This window comes from Cricetulus griseus, chromosome 7 (assembly GCF_003668045.3).
Source record: "Cricetulus griseus strain 17A/GY chromosome 7, alternate assembly CriGri-PICRH-1.0, whole genome shotgun sequence".
NCBI classification, from domain to species: Eukaryota; Metazoa; Chordata; class Mammalia; order Rodentia; family Cricetidae; genus Cricetulus; species Cricetulus griseus.
Window position 1 is genome coordinate 67790491 of NC_048600.1, and position 16828 is coordinate 67807318.

Below are 16828 nucleotides of genomic sequence, written 5' to 3' on the forward strand. Positions count from 1 at the left end.
AGGCTGCTGGGTGAGTCAGTTTAGAAGAGAGATTTGGACTGCAGACAAACACTGAGGAGCATCAGCATATAGGTCCTTGGAACAGGAGTTCTGGGCCTGCCCACCTGGGAAGACCTGTGCTTGTGCCTGCTGCTGCCTTGTCAGGCTTCTTGTTTGTAGTTTTTAACAGTGGATGCAGCTCTGGGGATCCACAGCCAGTTCCCCCTCTTCAGGCAGTCTATTAATGTGTATCTTATCACATTGTAGCCTCTGTGGGATTCAAGGCCCCACTGCCCACTGTGGTGGCTGGTTTACCAGTTGACTGCCTTCTTTCTGTCTCTCCCCAAGCTCCCTATCCTGGCTGACTTTCACTTGAAGCAGTTTCAGATTCTGCTGGGGGAACACACATCAAGAGACTAAGTCTAAAGCTAGGAATGAGTGCAGAGAAGAGGTGTAGATAGGCTGAAGCCAGCAACAGCGGGCCTAGGAAACAAACAGCAAAGGAGCTGAGGCAGTGGGCCATGGGATTTAAGCTGTAAAGGGGGAAGTAAAGGCATGAAGAAAACAGAGGGTAGAAAGGTGGCAGAATCAATGGAACAAAATTGCAGTAGGATCCAGGACCAATGTGGTTTCAGGGCACTTAACTGGAAGCTAAATTTAACTGAAGTCACCTGGCACCTGGAAAAGAGGGCCTCAGTTGAGGAACTACCTCCATGAGATTGACCTATGGAGCATTTTCTTGATTGACATGGGAGAGTCCAGCCCACTGTGGGTCATGCTACCACTGGGCAGGTGGTCCTAGGCAGTGTAAGAAAGCAAACTGAGCAAACCAGTAAAGCAGCACTGTGGTATGTTTTAGTTCTTGCCTCAAGTTTGTGCCTTGAGCTCCTGTTACAGCTTCCCTTGATGGACTGTGACTGTGACGTGGAAGGGCAAGCCCAAACCCCTTCCTTCCTAAAGTTGGTTTTGGTCAGTGTTTTAACACAGCAGTAGAAAAGCAAGCTAAGGAAGAAATTGGTACTGATGGTGCAGTATTGCTGTGACAGAACTGACCATGTTGTTTTGGAGAGGACTATGGTAGCATCTGGAAGTTTGGGTCAGAAAAGCCATTGAGTGTGTGGAGCTTTAGTGGGCTAAGAGCTTGGGAAACAGAAATGTCAAGAGGTGCAGACGATGGAAGCCTGGCTTGGGGAGTCACAGAGGGAAGCAAAGACTACTGAAGCTGTTCATGTGATACTATGAATTAAGAATCTGTTGTTTCAGGTCAGCTGAGGCTGAAGAACTGGCTGGGATGAGTAAGATATCAACATTATTGAAGCAAAATCTTCTGGGTTCAACTGTGGCTCAAAGGGGACCAAGGTAGTATCTCAAGCTGGCAGCCAAATTTGGTAATGTGTAAGAGACTCTCATGTGGCATTGGTTTTGAAGGCATGAAGGGATAATGGATAGATGCCAAGGCTCGGCACTATGTTGAGTTAGAATCCCTACAGAGAGGCCTGGAGGCCATTTGTGAAGGTGTACTCTCAGCTGCAGGTGGAGACTCCAGCATACTGGAGATGCCAGGGCTGTGGGACTTCTTAAATGTTGGAACCATTTATATGGTGATATTATTGTGAGATCGTAGGAATAAAAAAGAAAAGGTTAGCCGGGTGTTGGCGGTGCACGCCGTTAATCCCAGCACTCGGGAGGTAGAGGCAGGCAGATCTCTGTGAGTTTGAGACCAGCCTGGTCTACAAGAGCTAGTTCCAGGACAGCCTCCAAAGCCACAGAGAAACCCTGTCTCGAAAAACCCAAAAAAAAAAAAAAAAAAAAAAAAAAAGGTTATACTTTCATAGTGTCAAGCAACATTGACAAGGGATGTATTGTGCCTCTTGGTCCCCACCTCCCCCAACACAAACCAGAGTCATCTAGGAAGAGGGCTCCTTGGTTGAGGAACTGCCTCCATCAGACTGGCCCATGGGTAAGTCTGTGAGAGGCATCTTCTTGATTGATGATTGAGGTTAAGAACGAAGCTCACTGTGGGTGGTGCCATCCTTGGCAGGGGGACCGAGCTGTGAAAGCAACCTGAGCAAGTCATGGGCACAAGGCAGTAAGCAATGCTCATTCCTCCATGGCCTCCGCCTCAGCTCCTGCTCCAGCTTCTCTCGATGACAGGCTGTGACTCTGAAGGGCAAGCCAAATAAACCCCTTCTTCTCCAAGCTGGTTTTTGTCAGCGTTTTATCACAACAACAACAACAAGGAACTAGGACGGACGAAGGGTGTGAGCAGGCCAAAGCTGAGGCTAAGGAAAATACTGCAAGACCAGACTGATGAATGAGGGCAATGCACAGCTGGTACTGCCTACTTGTTAAGTGTGTGCTTATAAATACGAAGTCACTTATCCTCTGGAACAGTCCTACAATGCAAGTTGTTCCCCCCTTTCATAGGTGAGTGACCTTCACCAGGGTCCCTCAGCCAGCAAACAGTGGTGTTTGGATTTAAACCCAGTTACTCTGCCCCACTGTGATGCCTGTATGACACACGTGTGGGGAAGGACAGCATCTAGTGAAAAATGTCTAAAAGTAGTGACAAGAAAGGCACCTATCCCACTTCAAAGCGTGCTGGTATGGGGGTTGAGTGAAAGCAGCTCTCGGAGCGGCTGCAAGGGAAGCTGTGTTCTGTGTGTGCCGATAGATCTGAAACTGGGGGTGCTTCTCTCATTTCATTTAGCCTGTACTGCCTTTTTTTTTTCTTTCCTTCTTTTTAAGACAGCGTCTCTCTCTCTGTAGCTGTGGCTGTCCTGGAACTCACTATGTAGAACAGGCTATCCTCGAACTCAAGAGACCTGTCTGCCTCTGTCTCCAGAGCACTGGGATTAAAAGTCTCTACCACCACATCTGGCTATTTATTGCCCCTTTCCCAATCACTGCAGACAGGGCTCCTATAGCTTACTGGTGGCCACTATCTGGTTTGTGTGTTCTATTATATGCTGTTGTCTTTAAATTCCAACCTCATGACAAGTAAGAAAATATTTGTGCTAGGTGTCTGCACAGCACATCTGCCTCCAGCTTCACTATGGTGTTTAATGGGCAGACTTACTTTCTGACCCCTCTTGTGTTCTTGGGATAGACAGTCTGGTCAGTGATTAGTCTAAAATGCAACTAGAATCTGTGTGCTCTGGAATTCAGGAAGTGAATCTTCACCCTGTGAGCACGGCCTGCTCTTCTTTTCTTCTGAAGCCTCTGCCGGTGTTAGCAGTTGAATGAATGAACCTTGTCGTGAGGGGCCTTGGAACTGAGAGGACCCAGACAGCTGGAGGGCTGGTCCTGACGTATGGCTCTCCAGGGCCTGGGTGAGGATTGGGAACCTATTTTCTCAACTAGGCTTGACTGCTCTGAGTCAGGTGTCATCATAGCCCATTCTTTCTGCAGGCACTGAGGGACAAAATGTTTATTTACATTTTTTGGCTTCTAGCAGCTGACTGTATCACTTGGCTTGGAACCCTTTCTCATTTTCCAAGGACATTGCTCCAGTGTGTATCCATATCCTACATTCCCTCCATCATCTTATTAGGATACTTAAAATGACACCTGGGACCTTCCAGGGCAATCTCCCTAAGTTAGGATGCTTTCATCATTTCTCCAGACTCCTTTGCCATGCACGGTAACTCAGTTCTAAGAATGATGGTCTGGGTATCCTGGGGGCTGAGCAGACTCTGGGGACCTTACAGAAGGCTGTCTATACCTCAGCTTCTTCCTCTTTTTGTTTTTCAAGACAGGGTTTCACTGTGTAGTGCTGGCTGCCTGGAATTCACTCTGTAGATCAGGCTGGCCTCGAACTCACAGAGATCCACCTGCCTCTGCCTCCCAAATGCTGGGGTTAAACATGTGCCACCATGCCTAGTTTATATCTCAGCTTCTTAAATGTGGGCCACAACCCCAGAATATGAGGGTCACCAAAAATCTGACAACAGCAAAAGGATTTTGGACATGGAACAATCAAAAACCCGGAATCCAGTGTCTAACAAATCCAGGGTGTTTCCAGCAGTGCTTGCCCATGCTGCAGCCCAGGCTGTGAAAACATCAGGCACACTTTGTACTAGGTGTGCAGCTACACACACAACAGCAACAGGTGCTGCATAAAGCACACTGGCTCCAATTCAAGGCCGCTGTATACATGCATTAGTGTCCCCACTCTACATACTTGCACTTTTTTTTTTTCCCTCGAGACAGGGTTTCTCTGTGTAGCTTTGGAGCCTATCCTGGCACTCGCTCTGGAGACCAGGCTGGCCTGGAACTCACAAAGATCCGCCTGCCTCTGCCTCCCAATTGCTGGAATTAAAGGCGTGCACCACCAATGCCGGGCTCATACTTGCACTTTAAGTAGCATGTCGTTGAATTATAGAAAACAAAAATGTTCCTGCCATCATTCTTCAGATGCTTCAAAGGCCTCCCACCATTCCAAGTGTTCTCTCCGTCTCCTGATTGAGATATGAGCTCTCAGCTGTTCCTGCTGCCATGCCTTTGCTCCAAAATCATGGACTCTACTCTCCTGGAACCATAAGTCCAATTAAATGCTTTTTTTATCCAAGTTGCCTTGGACATGATGTCTTATCACAGCAATAGAAAAGGCAGCAAATATCAAATTAACTGACTTAGGCTGTGCTGTGTTAGAATACTTGATTTTTAAAATTTCTAAATTGTTGAGTTTCATAGAGTAATCAATCATTAAATGATTTGGGGCCAAGGATATAGCCCAGTCAGTAGAGTGCTTGAGTATCATATGTGAAATCATGGGTTCAATTCCCAGCACCACATAAACCAGGCATAGTAGCACATGCCTGTAACCTAAGCACTTGGGGGGGAAGAGGATCAGAAGCTCTAGGCCATCCTTGTCTACACTGTGAGTTCAAGACCAGCCTGGACTAAAGTAAATGAATTTTGGTTTGGAAGTGACAGAATTTCCAAAAACTTTAAAAATGGATATAAACATTCCCCTGTATTTTATACATGTACCTGTGGAAAGTATTTGTTTTCTGAAACAAGGTCTTGCTATGCATACACATGGCCTTCAATTCACAGAGAGCCACCTGCCTATGTGAAGCGACTTTAAAAACTGATTATAGCAGGGCGTTGGTGGTGCATGCCTTTAATCCCAGCACTCGGGAGGCAGAGGCAGGCAGATCTCTGTGAGTTCGAGGCCAGCCTGGTCTCCAGAGCGAGTGCCAGGATAGGCTCCAAAGCTACACAGAGAAACCCTGTCTCGAAACCCCCCCCCAAAAAAAACAAACCATAAAATCAAACAACCAATCAACTCTCAAAAATGTTGAAGATGTTTTATATCCTCCTGAAATATCAAATAGTTCATCAAGATTTAGCTCTATATGCAAAACAAACATGTACATACATGCCATTAGTACACAGATATTTGCTTTTGTCTTTAATAAATGATAAGGTTATATATATGTCAAAGAATTGTTTTAAGCTAATTTTCCGTGTCTATTTTCAATATGCATTTGATTTATGTATCTGTTACACCTGAAGGTTTTGAGTAGAAAAAAAATGACCCTGTTTAGGGCTGCTGCTCATCAGATCTGCAGATGGCTCAGAGCAGGCCTGACCAGCTCAGTGACAGAACTGGAAAGTGGCATCTGCAGGCATGTGACTTTGATGGACCTTGTCTATACAGAATATCCACAGAAGGCTTTAGCTGGCAATGCCATGGAAATATGTACTGGACTTCAGGAGGATTGGCCTCTGGGATGAAAATGAGGTTAGCCCTGGCAGGTCTGTTCATGGACAGAAGGTTCCCATCCCCATGGGAACCTGCTGTGGAGACTAATTGGGATCAATGGTCAGGAGTGGGGAATTTCCTCTCTAACAAACAGGGCAGGATAACTATCTGGCAAGGCTGTATGGGGAGGGAACTGAGTATTCCATCTAGGCCAGCCTCCACTCAGTGACTACGGTTTTAGTCGGGGAGACCTAGGCTCAGACAGACAGGCTATATGCATGGATTCATGTCAAAGCAGAACCAGTTATTAAATCTCACTTCAAAGCTTCAAAGAAAATACATTTTTTAAAATGCCGACCCCTTAAGTCACCAATGCAGCAGCCCCCCCCCCCCCCCCCGTCAGCATTGCTCTGAGAAATGTCATTCATTTGGATGACCTTCAACTGGCAGGAGGAAGAAAGGCTGAGCAGAATTAGGAGGTTGCTAGGCCTGTAGGGACTGTGTTCAGGGCATCAGTTCAGCCTTCAACCAAGGCAGCCTCAGGACCTTACGCCCTCTCAAACCCTCCAGACATAGTTTTCTACTAATTAAGTTAGTGAACATAAGAGACCAGGGAGTTAATGTTACATGTCACAATCTCTGAGCACTGGTCCATGTTCTTCCTCACCCTGTAGAATTTCTCCACGTACTCAGATCGCCCTAAGAGCTCCACAAAATCTTCATCATGAGTGATTACCAAAAGCTGGAAGTTACGCTGTTGCGAGCGACTTTTTATGATCCTGAAACAATACATTGAGAACACTTTTTTTTAAACCAATGGACATACATTTGGAAAAACCCACTGGAAATCTTGTTAGATACAAGGAACAGCTGTGTGGCAACCATGCTTTTCCTGTGCCACGTGTGACAGGAAATGGGGGAGGGCTGGGGCCTTCAACCTAGGCAGGGAGGAGTCCTATCTGTCTCCTATACATTGGGACACAGGGAGACGCATAGCTTCATGGCAGCCAGGAGTCCTGTCTCCTTCCCATACAGTGGGATGCAGGGAGGTGCACAGCCTCATTCCTCACCCATCTGACCAAGAACCAAGTCAAGTTGCTATCCACGCAGGGGAAAGTCTTTTAGGAAAACCTAAACCATTCAACCACAAGACCCCAGCTTGCTCCTCTGACTAGACTCTCCTGACCTGTTGCTAGACTTCTCTGAAAGTTTAAAAGTAATTCAGGCAGACAACAGGTAGGGGAATAACACTGCCTTCTGAAGAGCTGGGTCTACTTAGAATTCTGCCACCACCAGTCACTAGATGCATCAGTGCTGTGTGACACAGAGGGCCTGAGTGGGTGTACTGGGGACATTTTTGCTCATCAGCATGCTGAGGTATCAGCTATGAGTGAGATGCAACAAGAGTTTTAATTCACACTTGTTTATCACCTGCCTGGGGCTGGATGCACTTCATGTTTCGATACCACAACCCCCTCCCTTCCTTACTGGTTCCCCAGGACTATGAAGAGCTGGCTGGAGGAAGACACCCTCCGTGCTGGCAGAGTTCTTCTGGAGCCAGGGGTGCACAAAAGTAAAAGTTGTCCTACCCTGAAGCCTTTTCTGACATGAGGGAATGGGGTACACAATGACTACACTTAGCCTCTGGCATCATTTGGCTATTTACCAGTATGCTGTTTCCATAAAAGTTCTCATTCTTCACAGTAACCATGTGACACAGTCCAAGCTCCACTACTACCAGCTCTAAGTGTCTGGCCAGGGCACATACTGACTGCTGTGCCTGACATGGTGGGGGAATGGAGGGGGGTCACAGGAAATCCAGAGAAAGCCCAGAACTCCTCAACCTTACTTGCCCTATGGACACTTGGGGAGAGGCAGGATATGTCTATGTCTCAATACTCTAGTACCTTTTATTTTATGTGCATTGGTGTTTTGTCTACATGTATATCTCTGTGAGGGCATCAGATCCTCTGGAACTGGAGTTAGAGACAGCTGTGAGCTGCCATGTGGGTGCTGGGAATTGAACCTGGAAGAGCAGCCAGTGTTCCTATCCACTGAGCCATTCCTCTAGTTCCTTTTCAAGAAAATATGGAGAATTACTATTGAAAGGCAAAGTGCAATGCCTGGCCTCAACTCAATTTTTTTTTTTTTTTTTTTCAGACATGTTCTCACTGGTTGGCCCTGAACTCACAAGAGATCTGCCTGCCTCTGTCTCCAATTTCTGGGATTAAAAGTGTGCACTATCACACCCAGCCCCTGCTATTGGTATTAAAAACTAACAAACAAAACCCATTACAATCTGCCCTGAACATGAAATACTTACTCAACCAAAGCATGTGCAAGAGATTCAATGTTTTCTCGGTCAAGATTTGTAGTGGGCTCATCCAAGGCAAGGATGCCACAGTTCAGACAGAAGGTTTCAGCCAGTGCCAAGCGGATGATGAGAGAGGCTAGCACCTGAAGAAAAGTTGCACAGCAGACTTTAGAAGGGGATGGTGAAATGAACTGCATATGGTGGTGCACACCTTTGTTCCCAGCACTCAGAAGGCAAAAGCAGGTGGATATTTGAGATTTAGACCAACGAAAGCTATGCAGTAAGACCCTGTCTCCAAAAACAAAAATGGAGAGTAGAAGGTGGGAAATGTCCCATGTCACGGATGTTAGGGACAGTTCAATGGAGACTCATGCTTTTCTGGAAGGTGGACTATACGCCACATTTTCTCAGTCTATCATTTGCACTGAATAAAACACTGAGAAACAGCCCTGCCTGCATTTCAAGTTCTCTTAAAAATTGTCATCACAGAGCTGGGCGTTGGTGGCGCACACCTTTAATCCCAGCACTTGGAAGGTGGACCTCTGTAAGTTCGAGGCCAGCCTGGTCTCCAGAGCGAGTGCCAGGATAGGCTCCAAAGCTACACAGAGACACCCCGTCTCGAAAAACTAAAAAATAAATAAATTAATTAAAAAAAATTGTCATCACAGGCTGGAACTCACTATGTAGATCAGGCTGGCAGCAAACTCAAGAGATCTGCTTGCCTCTGCCTTCTGAGCATTGGGATTAAAAGGCGTGTGGTATCACACCTAGCCTTAAAACCTTGATCTTGTCCTTATAGCTTCTAAATGATGAAACTGTTGGAAAATGCAAACACATTACATTTTTCCTGAGCCTCACAGGGACCGTACACTCCATGTTCTCTGGTCCGAAAGAGAAACTAGGTAGTTGTTCTAAATCACACTAATGTGTCTGCTTGTGTAATTGTGGCAATGAGAGAAAAAAAGTTAAAAGAGTACGGCTCTATTTGTACTTACCTCTAGGAGTCCATTAAGTCCACTCATGGCTACTAAAAAATCAAACATTAAAACCCTCAGACTTGGCCCTAATCCTCTCAGGGTTGAAGGGACACAGCAAAGACTCAGACTGTTCTTTCTGGGCAGGGCAGAATGCTCTTGCGTGAGCTCTAATCTCACTGCCTGCTGATTGCTGGGCTTCTGACTGCAAGGCAGTGCGCACCTTCCCTCTACTGTCCAAGGGCAGGCCAGCAGATTGCTGAAGCCTATTGCCCCTTTGGGGGACAGACACTTCCTTCCTGCCTTTGTACCCTACTGCTGCCAATCTACCACCACCCAGTTACATGCAGGCTGCTGGTTGGCCCACAACCACCAAACCATTCATCTGACACCTCTCCCTACACCAGGAAGCAAGTACTGTCAGTTTTCACAATGTAAGAGCAGCTACAGGAAACTGACTTTTGCTCAGAGACCATCTTTCAAACTCATTTAAAATGAATATTAGACGTCATCAAACAAAGCAATTAGGGATAATGTTTACAGATCACAAATTAGTCATTTGTTCAAAGAGACTATGACTGTAATAGTAATCTGCATTGCCTAAAATTGGTGTTAGCTGTCTGGGGCAATAACTGTGAATAATGTGGTATCCTTTCCTAAGCCTGCAAAATTTTTATGAAAAATATGCTTTAATATGAAAGCTCAGAATCTGCACCCTTGTGTATAGTTAACAGAAATCACCGTTCAGGACCTCCCCGTGCTCTGGGATGTAGGGCTCATGTTTCAGCCTTATTGAAACATTTCTCATTCTGATTTTCCCCAGTGCTCCAAACCTATCTACTGTCCTCCTCCAGGAGCCTCATGTAGGGCCAGGGGCCTGATCTAGCCACTGGTCTAAGGCCCAGCCCAAAGGGATGATGGGATTGAGTGCTGTGCAGGGGCTCTATTCTCAATGACATAGATCAGAATCTTTTGTTTGGTTCAACTCAGGCTCTAGTTTGCTAGTGTTCTTTGTTCATTTGAGACAGGGTCTTGTGTAGCTCAGGCTGACCTCTAACTCTATAACCAAAGATGACTTTGAACTTCTGATTCTCTTGCCTCTACCTCCCTAGTGATGGGATTATAGGCATGTTTAGGTAGTGGTGGGGGTTAAGTCAAAGCCTGTTCATGATGGGCAAGCATTCTACCAACTGAGCCATATCCTCCCACTGCTAGTATTATTTATGACTGGCAGTATATCCACTATGAATTCTAAGATGTTCCTGCCATTTTGATACCAGATATATCTCTGGGGGTCCATAAAGCAGTGACCTTTCTCTGAGAAGGAGTGCTACTGAAGGGGAAATGGGTTTGAGTAACTTTGACCTTTTCCTTATGTTATCTCCTGAGTGCCAAGAGCATGTGAGCTGGCATGAGATGGTGCTATGATGCAGCTGTGTCTGTCTCCTTCACAAGGTGGCAAGGGAGCCGTCAGGAGCTTCTCCTTCATTTACGGGTAGCCTAAGGCTTCCACAACCCTGGGTCCATCTTTCAGTTCTTTGAGTTGGCTCCCTAGATTGCTGAGACACCTGCCTTTTGTCCAGCACTGCATCGTCCCCGCATGTCCAAGGCTGTGTCCCCCTTCAGCATCACCACTCGGTAGTTGTAATTCCGCCTCTTGTCAGAAGCGGATACGTTTTCATCAGCATCGGATCGAATTTCTATGTATTCAATATCTGATACAGAAAGCAGAATATTTTAGAGAACATACACTGCATCTCTGTCGCTTATAGACATAGTCCAGGAAGTCTGGGGACAACAGCGAGTCTGATGGCCTTGAAAGCGCTGGCTGCCTTGCAAACTCTGGCCAGGAGGACTCAGAAGCCACATGGTCTACCAACTCGCAGCCTGGATGGCCCGCCCCCAGCCAGGGCCCAGCTCCTTTTCTAAGAGTTTCCTTTGGGTACTTTTCTTATCACATTTGGGCCTATTCCTATCTGCGCTTTCACAGAAACCATTATGTCATCAGCTCATTGTGTCTGCTACAGACAATATGAGTCCTACACGGCTTTGGAACAGAAACTTTGCGTTTTCTTTTTGTTATAAGATATTGCAAAGATAAGAATTCTTAGAAAAATCTCAAAGAAATGCTCAGGAAGGGGTTTGAGAAGGTAATGCTGGATTGGTAAGGTCACACAGGGGAGGCTATGGCAGAGCTTTGGAACAAGCGGACACACCATATTAACTACCTTGTCCACGATAGGTACTCCGCCAAAGATCACGAATAATTTTGTTGATTTCTTCCATTTTCATACTGTGAAATTTCATTATTGCTCTGGAAAAAGGAAGCCACTTTTACTTGGTACAATATGCACTATTTATATGAAAGACATATAATAGCTATGCAATAGTTTGTTAAATTGTATGAATATGTAATATATAATAAAAATTACTGCCTCAGTACTTTCAATTATAAAAGTTGAATATGAAAAGGGCTAGAAAAAAAATTAAACAGGACCAAGCAGTGCTATTTCCCTGGTATAAAACTGCTAGGCATATGCCAGGCGCCAAGTCTTCACATGTCCCCATTTTCACTCTAGGATTCAAGTAGTACTTCAAGTACTCAGAAACTGCAGAGTTGAATGTGGCGGTACATGACTTTAATCCCAGCACTCAGGAGGCAGAGGCAGGCAGATATCCATAAATTTGAGGCCAACCTGATCCAAAGCTATATGGTGAGATCCTATCTCAAAACAAACAACCCCCAAACCTTTCAGAAAATACTTCTTTAACAGGTTTCTTTCCTAGGCCTTGAGAGCACACTGGAGGGGCAGCCTTCGTGGTGCCCGCAGGAGGCCTGCGGTAGGCTGACCTATGTGCTAACACTGAGGGTGCAGCTAGCCAAAGAGCAGGAGCAAGTCTCTGAAATTGTCTGGTCTTTCTTGAATTTTTTAATATTTATTTATTTATTTATTTATTTGAGACGGGGTCTCTACATAGACCTGGGCTGTCCTATAGACCAGGCTGGCCTCAAACTCAGAGATCCACCTGCCTCTCCTCCTGAGTGCTGTGACTAAAAGCGTGTGCCACCACACCCAGCTCCTTCTAGAATTGCTCAAAACCAGCCCCTCATGCTCTTTTACTCCTCAGCTCTGTGAGAATCTATCCCCCAAAGGCAGCTTTGCCATAGAGAGTGACTTCCTTAGGAGCCTGTCCCTTCATCCTAGTCAAAGGCAGCTTTGCCATAGAGAATGACTTCCTTAGGAGCCTGTCCCTTTCCTACCCTAGCGTGCACTGACCTCCCCAGGCACTCACTTACTCCCAACCCTCTTTTACAGCAGCAGTCTCTAGACATGGAACAAAGAAATGTTTGTGAAAGCCAAAGCTGCCTGTTAAAATTGAATGCCATGCCTGCCCTGACTACCTCAGATTTGGAAGCAGGACTATCAGCTACAAAAGTCGCTGCCGTGGTGAGAAGGCAGGTTTCACGGCTATCACCAGCAAAGGATGTGAGCGGACTCTCTTCCATTGCAAGCCTCTTATCTGATATATACAAAAAAAGAAACTAAACGTAATGCCACTGGCCGCTGTACAATCATTTTGTGATCTTCTGATCATCAGCTAAAGAGAAAGAAATGACTCAACATAAATACGTCTAACGATCAGATGGAGGGCTGCTGAAGTAGTGAAGCCTGGAAGAAACCACTCTGCTTCACCATGTCTCCATTTTCTAATACCGGCTCATCTCAGTCTAACATTTATGCCTCTTTCATAAAGAGTAGACAAACCAGCTATTATTTTCTTCAAAAAGGAAAACCACAACAAAAATACCCCACACCAATCACATGTGAAGACTATCACCCTTCCACGGCTTTATACACTATGGTACTAATTTTATAAATGATTTTTAAAAATGTTATTTTTTTTTCAAATTGATAACATAAAAAGCATGTGAATGAAGAACACACACCAGGTAGGGCAGGAGTGTGTAGTCTCTGCTGAGGCCTAGAGCGGTGGGAGAAAGCTCCAGGACAGAAGACCAGCCTGCTCAGGGTGTCAGAGAGCTGACTCTTGCTACCATTGACTGTCCCAGCAGCTAAGATCTGATCTCTCTTAGAGTTTATAGCACATTAGGCAACCTCTGGAGATGATAAAGGTCACTGCAGTAGCCCACCTGAAGGGGTAGCACTGACATAGGTGGTTACCAATAAGCATCGCCTTCTGAAAGACAAGCCACGTTCAAAGCCACACATTATCTCCACAACCTCCAGTTACCATGCAAGGAGAAGCTGAACAGAGCAAAAACTTTTGGGCCTGTTTTGCCTATCATGATGGAAATAAGCATCCTAGGTAGAACTGAGTTTAGTTGTAAGGGTACTGAATAGAACACACTGCTGCTGGGCATGGAACACAGGGTTAAGCACATCCTTGGCAAGCACACCATCTACCTCTGCACACCATCGCAGTTTACTGAGTGGTATTTATCCCTAGAAGGAACAGCACATCAGGAAGAAAGTTACTGCATACAACTGTATCCCAGACTAAAGAAAAACAAATGAGGGCTCCAGGGGTGGTGGGTGGTGGAGGTGAGGAGTGGTAGCCGCCGTGCATGCCTTTAATCCCAGCAGGAGGATCTGTGAGTTCAAGGCCAGCCTGGTTTACAGGGTGAATTGCAGAACAGCCAGGGCTGTGTAGAGAAACCCTGTCTCGAAAATCCAAACAAAACAACAACAGAAAACTTGATGAGCCAGTGGATATAAAAAGAACATTTGGTGCACTAACACTGAGTTTTGGTAAAATCACATATACATGAAAAATGGGGGGAAAATGTCATTTCTTTTATAAAATGTCTCAGTCAGGCATCTATAGTAATAGCAAATACAATCTAAGACAGACACAAGCATTTTACCCACAATACCAAGAGAGATACTGCCTAACACAGGGCTCTGAAAACAGCAGCCTGGTAAAACATGAGAGAGAAAAGGGGAAATAAATGACAAGCAACAGAAGAGAGTCTGTCATTGTTTCTGCATGTAAGATTTGACTGTATACCTAAACATTCAAGAAAATCAGCTTAAATATTAAAATTATCAACTTCCTGACATGAGCCTAGGTATGGTGGTTCAGGCGTTTAATCCCAGCATGTAGGAGGCTGAAGTTCGTGGCCAGCCTGCACTATGTAATGAGCTCCAGACAGCGAGGGCCACAAACATAGTGAGACCTGTCTCAAAACAAATAATTTATATAGTATTAATATCTAGTTTCTAACACTTCTTGGAAAGACAATGGTGGGGGTAGGGGAGAGGGGTCCTATAGCTGGAGAGATGAGTCAGTCAGCAAAGTACTTGCATCAAAAGTCTTAATTCAGAACCCCAGAAACTCTCATAAAAAGCCAGGTGTACTCCTATCACTGGGGAGATGGGTACAGGAGGACCCTCTCAAGCTCAATGGCCAGCTGAAGGACCCCAGAGACCCTCTTCCAAAAAATAAGGCTAGAGTGACCTGGTCTTAAAGGGGGGGGGAGGGAAAAGATGGATAGATGATCTACACACACACACACACACACACACACACACACACACACACACACACACACACACCACACACACAGAGATCCTATTAACAATGGCAATAAACATTCTAAAGGGTCCACAGGGGCCTTGTTGCGAAGACAGATTCTTCCCAAGTGCTCAATAAATAGAAGCAACCAAAGCAAAAACACACCGGCAGGAATTAAAAAGAGAATTCAATGAAATCTGTATACAGACTCTAAAACTCTTAGAGAGAAAACACAAAAATAAAACTGTGGTACTGAGACAGGAAGAGATATTAAAAAGTTTGTGGACACAGAAGAAAATCTAGAAGTTAACACAAAAATCTCTGATAATAATGTAACTGACATTTCAAATCAATTGGAAAAATTTCAATACTGTTGGAAAGGAGAAAAAAACAGCATCATGACTTTGTATCAAACTCCAAAATAAAATTCAAATGACTAAGGGTCAAAGTGGGAAGCTATCTTGGCGAGTAAAGCATTTGCCAGGACAAGTGTTAGGCTCTAAGTTCAGATTCTCAGAACTCACATCAAAGCTGGATGCAGTAATGTGCCTGTAGACCCAGATCTCCTACTGAAAGAGATGGGAAGTGGAAACAGCGGAGTCCCTGCATCAAAGTAAAGTCCCACACACCAAGTGACCTCTTCATGAATGCTATGGCACACGCGTCTCTGACCCTGTCTCTCTCTCTCACACATGCACACACCTAATACTCAGGAGGCTGGTCAGGAAGACCACTGGAGAATACCCAGAAGAAAAGTATTTCTGTAATCTTTTGATTGAGAAGATCTGACTAAGGCACACAGCTGTGAAGATATATGTTAAGTTACAAATGATGCCATGAAGAGAGTTAAAGGATATATGATGAACCAGATATTTAAAATGATAGAAAAGTGTCAATTGTAACCAGAGTGTTTTCATGCAACAATGGGTCATGATGACACAGACATGGAATTGGTCATGTTCAAACACTACAAGTGCAAACACATGCTTGATAAGTGCTTTGGGAGCCAATCTAGCATTAACAAGTTAAAAATGGCCATACCCTCTGACCTACTAGCTTCATTTCTAAGAAGCTATCTTTCTTGTCTATCTAAGCATGCAAAGCAATATATACGGCAGCATCAGTGGTGGTCAAATTTTAAAGCTTCCTAATGTCAATGGTTGAAATAGGCAAAATCTATTTTATGGATTATAAAGACATTAAAAGCAATGAAGCATATACCTCTATGAATATAAAAGAAGTGCACAGTTACATGAAAAAAGAAGAAGAAGAAGAAGAAGAAGAAGAAGAAGAAGAAGAAGAAGAAGAAGAAGAAGAAGAAGAAGAAGAAGCAGCAGCAGCAGCAGCAGCAGCAGCAGCAGCAGCAGCAGCAGCAGCAGCAGCAGAGTGAAAGCCTGGCAGTGGTGGCACCACCTTTAAGGCCAGCACTTTGAAGGCAGAGGCAGAAGGAGCTCTGTGAGTTCAAGACCACTCTGGTCTACACAGAGAGACCCTGGACAGCCAGGGCTTTACACAGGAGTTAGTGATGCAGGAACACTTTGTTGAATATTAGGCAATGTCACCAAGTGAATCTCCACCCACCCTGACTTGTAGATGTGAGAAGAACAAATTACCTGTATCACATGTGATACCAATAATATGGACTGAAAGGTAGGGGCAACCATGTCTACTTGGGAAGGGCTTCCCTAAGGGCTTAAGGAAACATTCCAAGGAGGAGAAACAGCACAGGAAAACATGGGTGTTAAGGTAATAAAACTAGTCAGCTTCACGAGGAGCACTGTGAGTAGAGATCAAATGGGGAAGGCAAGGATGGAAGTTTTTCCTATAATGACAACAGGAGCCACTTATTAACCTAGCAGAAAAACAATGGGACATGTAGGGGTGAGAGTGATACAAGAGAGTACAAGTGGGGACAGCTGCCACAGGAATAGGTGAGCAACAGGCTCAGCTGGTGGAAGGAAAGCAGCCATGAAGCAGGACCATGCAAACTGAAGCTGTCAATGGACTGAGTCACGTTACTCTCTTTAGCACTTGTGATAGGTACTTAATATTAAGTACTGTAAAGAATGACCCAGTGCGCAGGGCAGTGGTGGTGCACGCCTTTAATCCCAGCACTCGGGAGGCAGAGGCAGGTGGATCTCTGTGAGTTCGAGACCAGCCAGGGCTATAAGAGCTAGCTAGTTCCAGGACAGCCTCCAAAGCCACAGAGAAACCCTGTCTTGGAAAAAAAAAAAAAAAAAAAAAAAAAAAAAAAAGACCCAGCAGAACTAGAGATGTGGTTCAACCAGAGATGCGGTACTTGCCTACCAT

At 45.1% G+C, this 16828-nt stretch overlaps 1 protein-coding gene across 1 annotated transcript in view; it reads right to left on the reverse strand.

Moving 5' to 3' along the window:
- Positions 1-5273: 5273 nt before the first annotated feature.
- Positions 5274-16828, reverse strand: part of Rad50 (RAD50 double strand break repair protein) — a 61251-nt gene continuing 49696 nt past the window's right edge. The window contains exons 22-25 of the mRNA XM_027427526.2: positions 11209-11294; positions 10553-10695; positions 8016-8149; positions 5274-6471 (exon numbers count right to left, since the gene is read on the reverse strand). Of these exons, the coding sequence (XP_027283327.1) occupies positions 6285-6471; positions 8016-8149; positions 10553-10695; positions 11209-11294 (550 nt within the window). The 3' untranslated portion in view covers positions 5274-6284. The remainder of the gene's footprint in view (positions 6472-8015; positions 8150-10552; positions 10696-11208; positions 11295-16828) is intronic.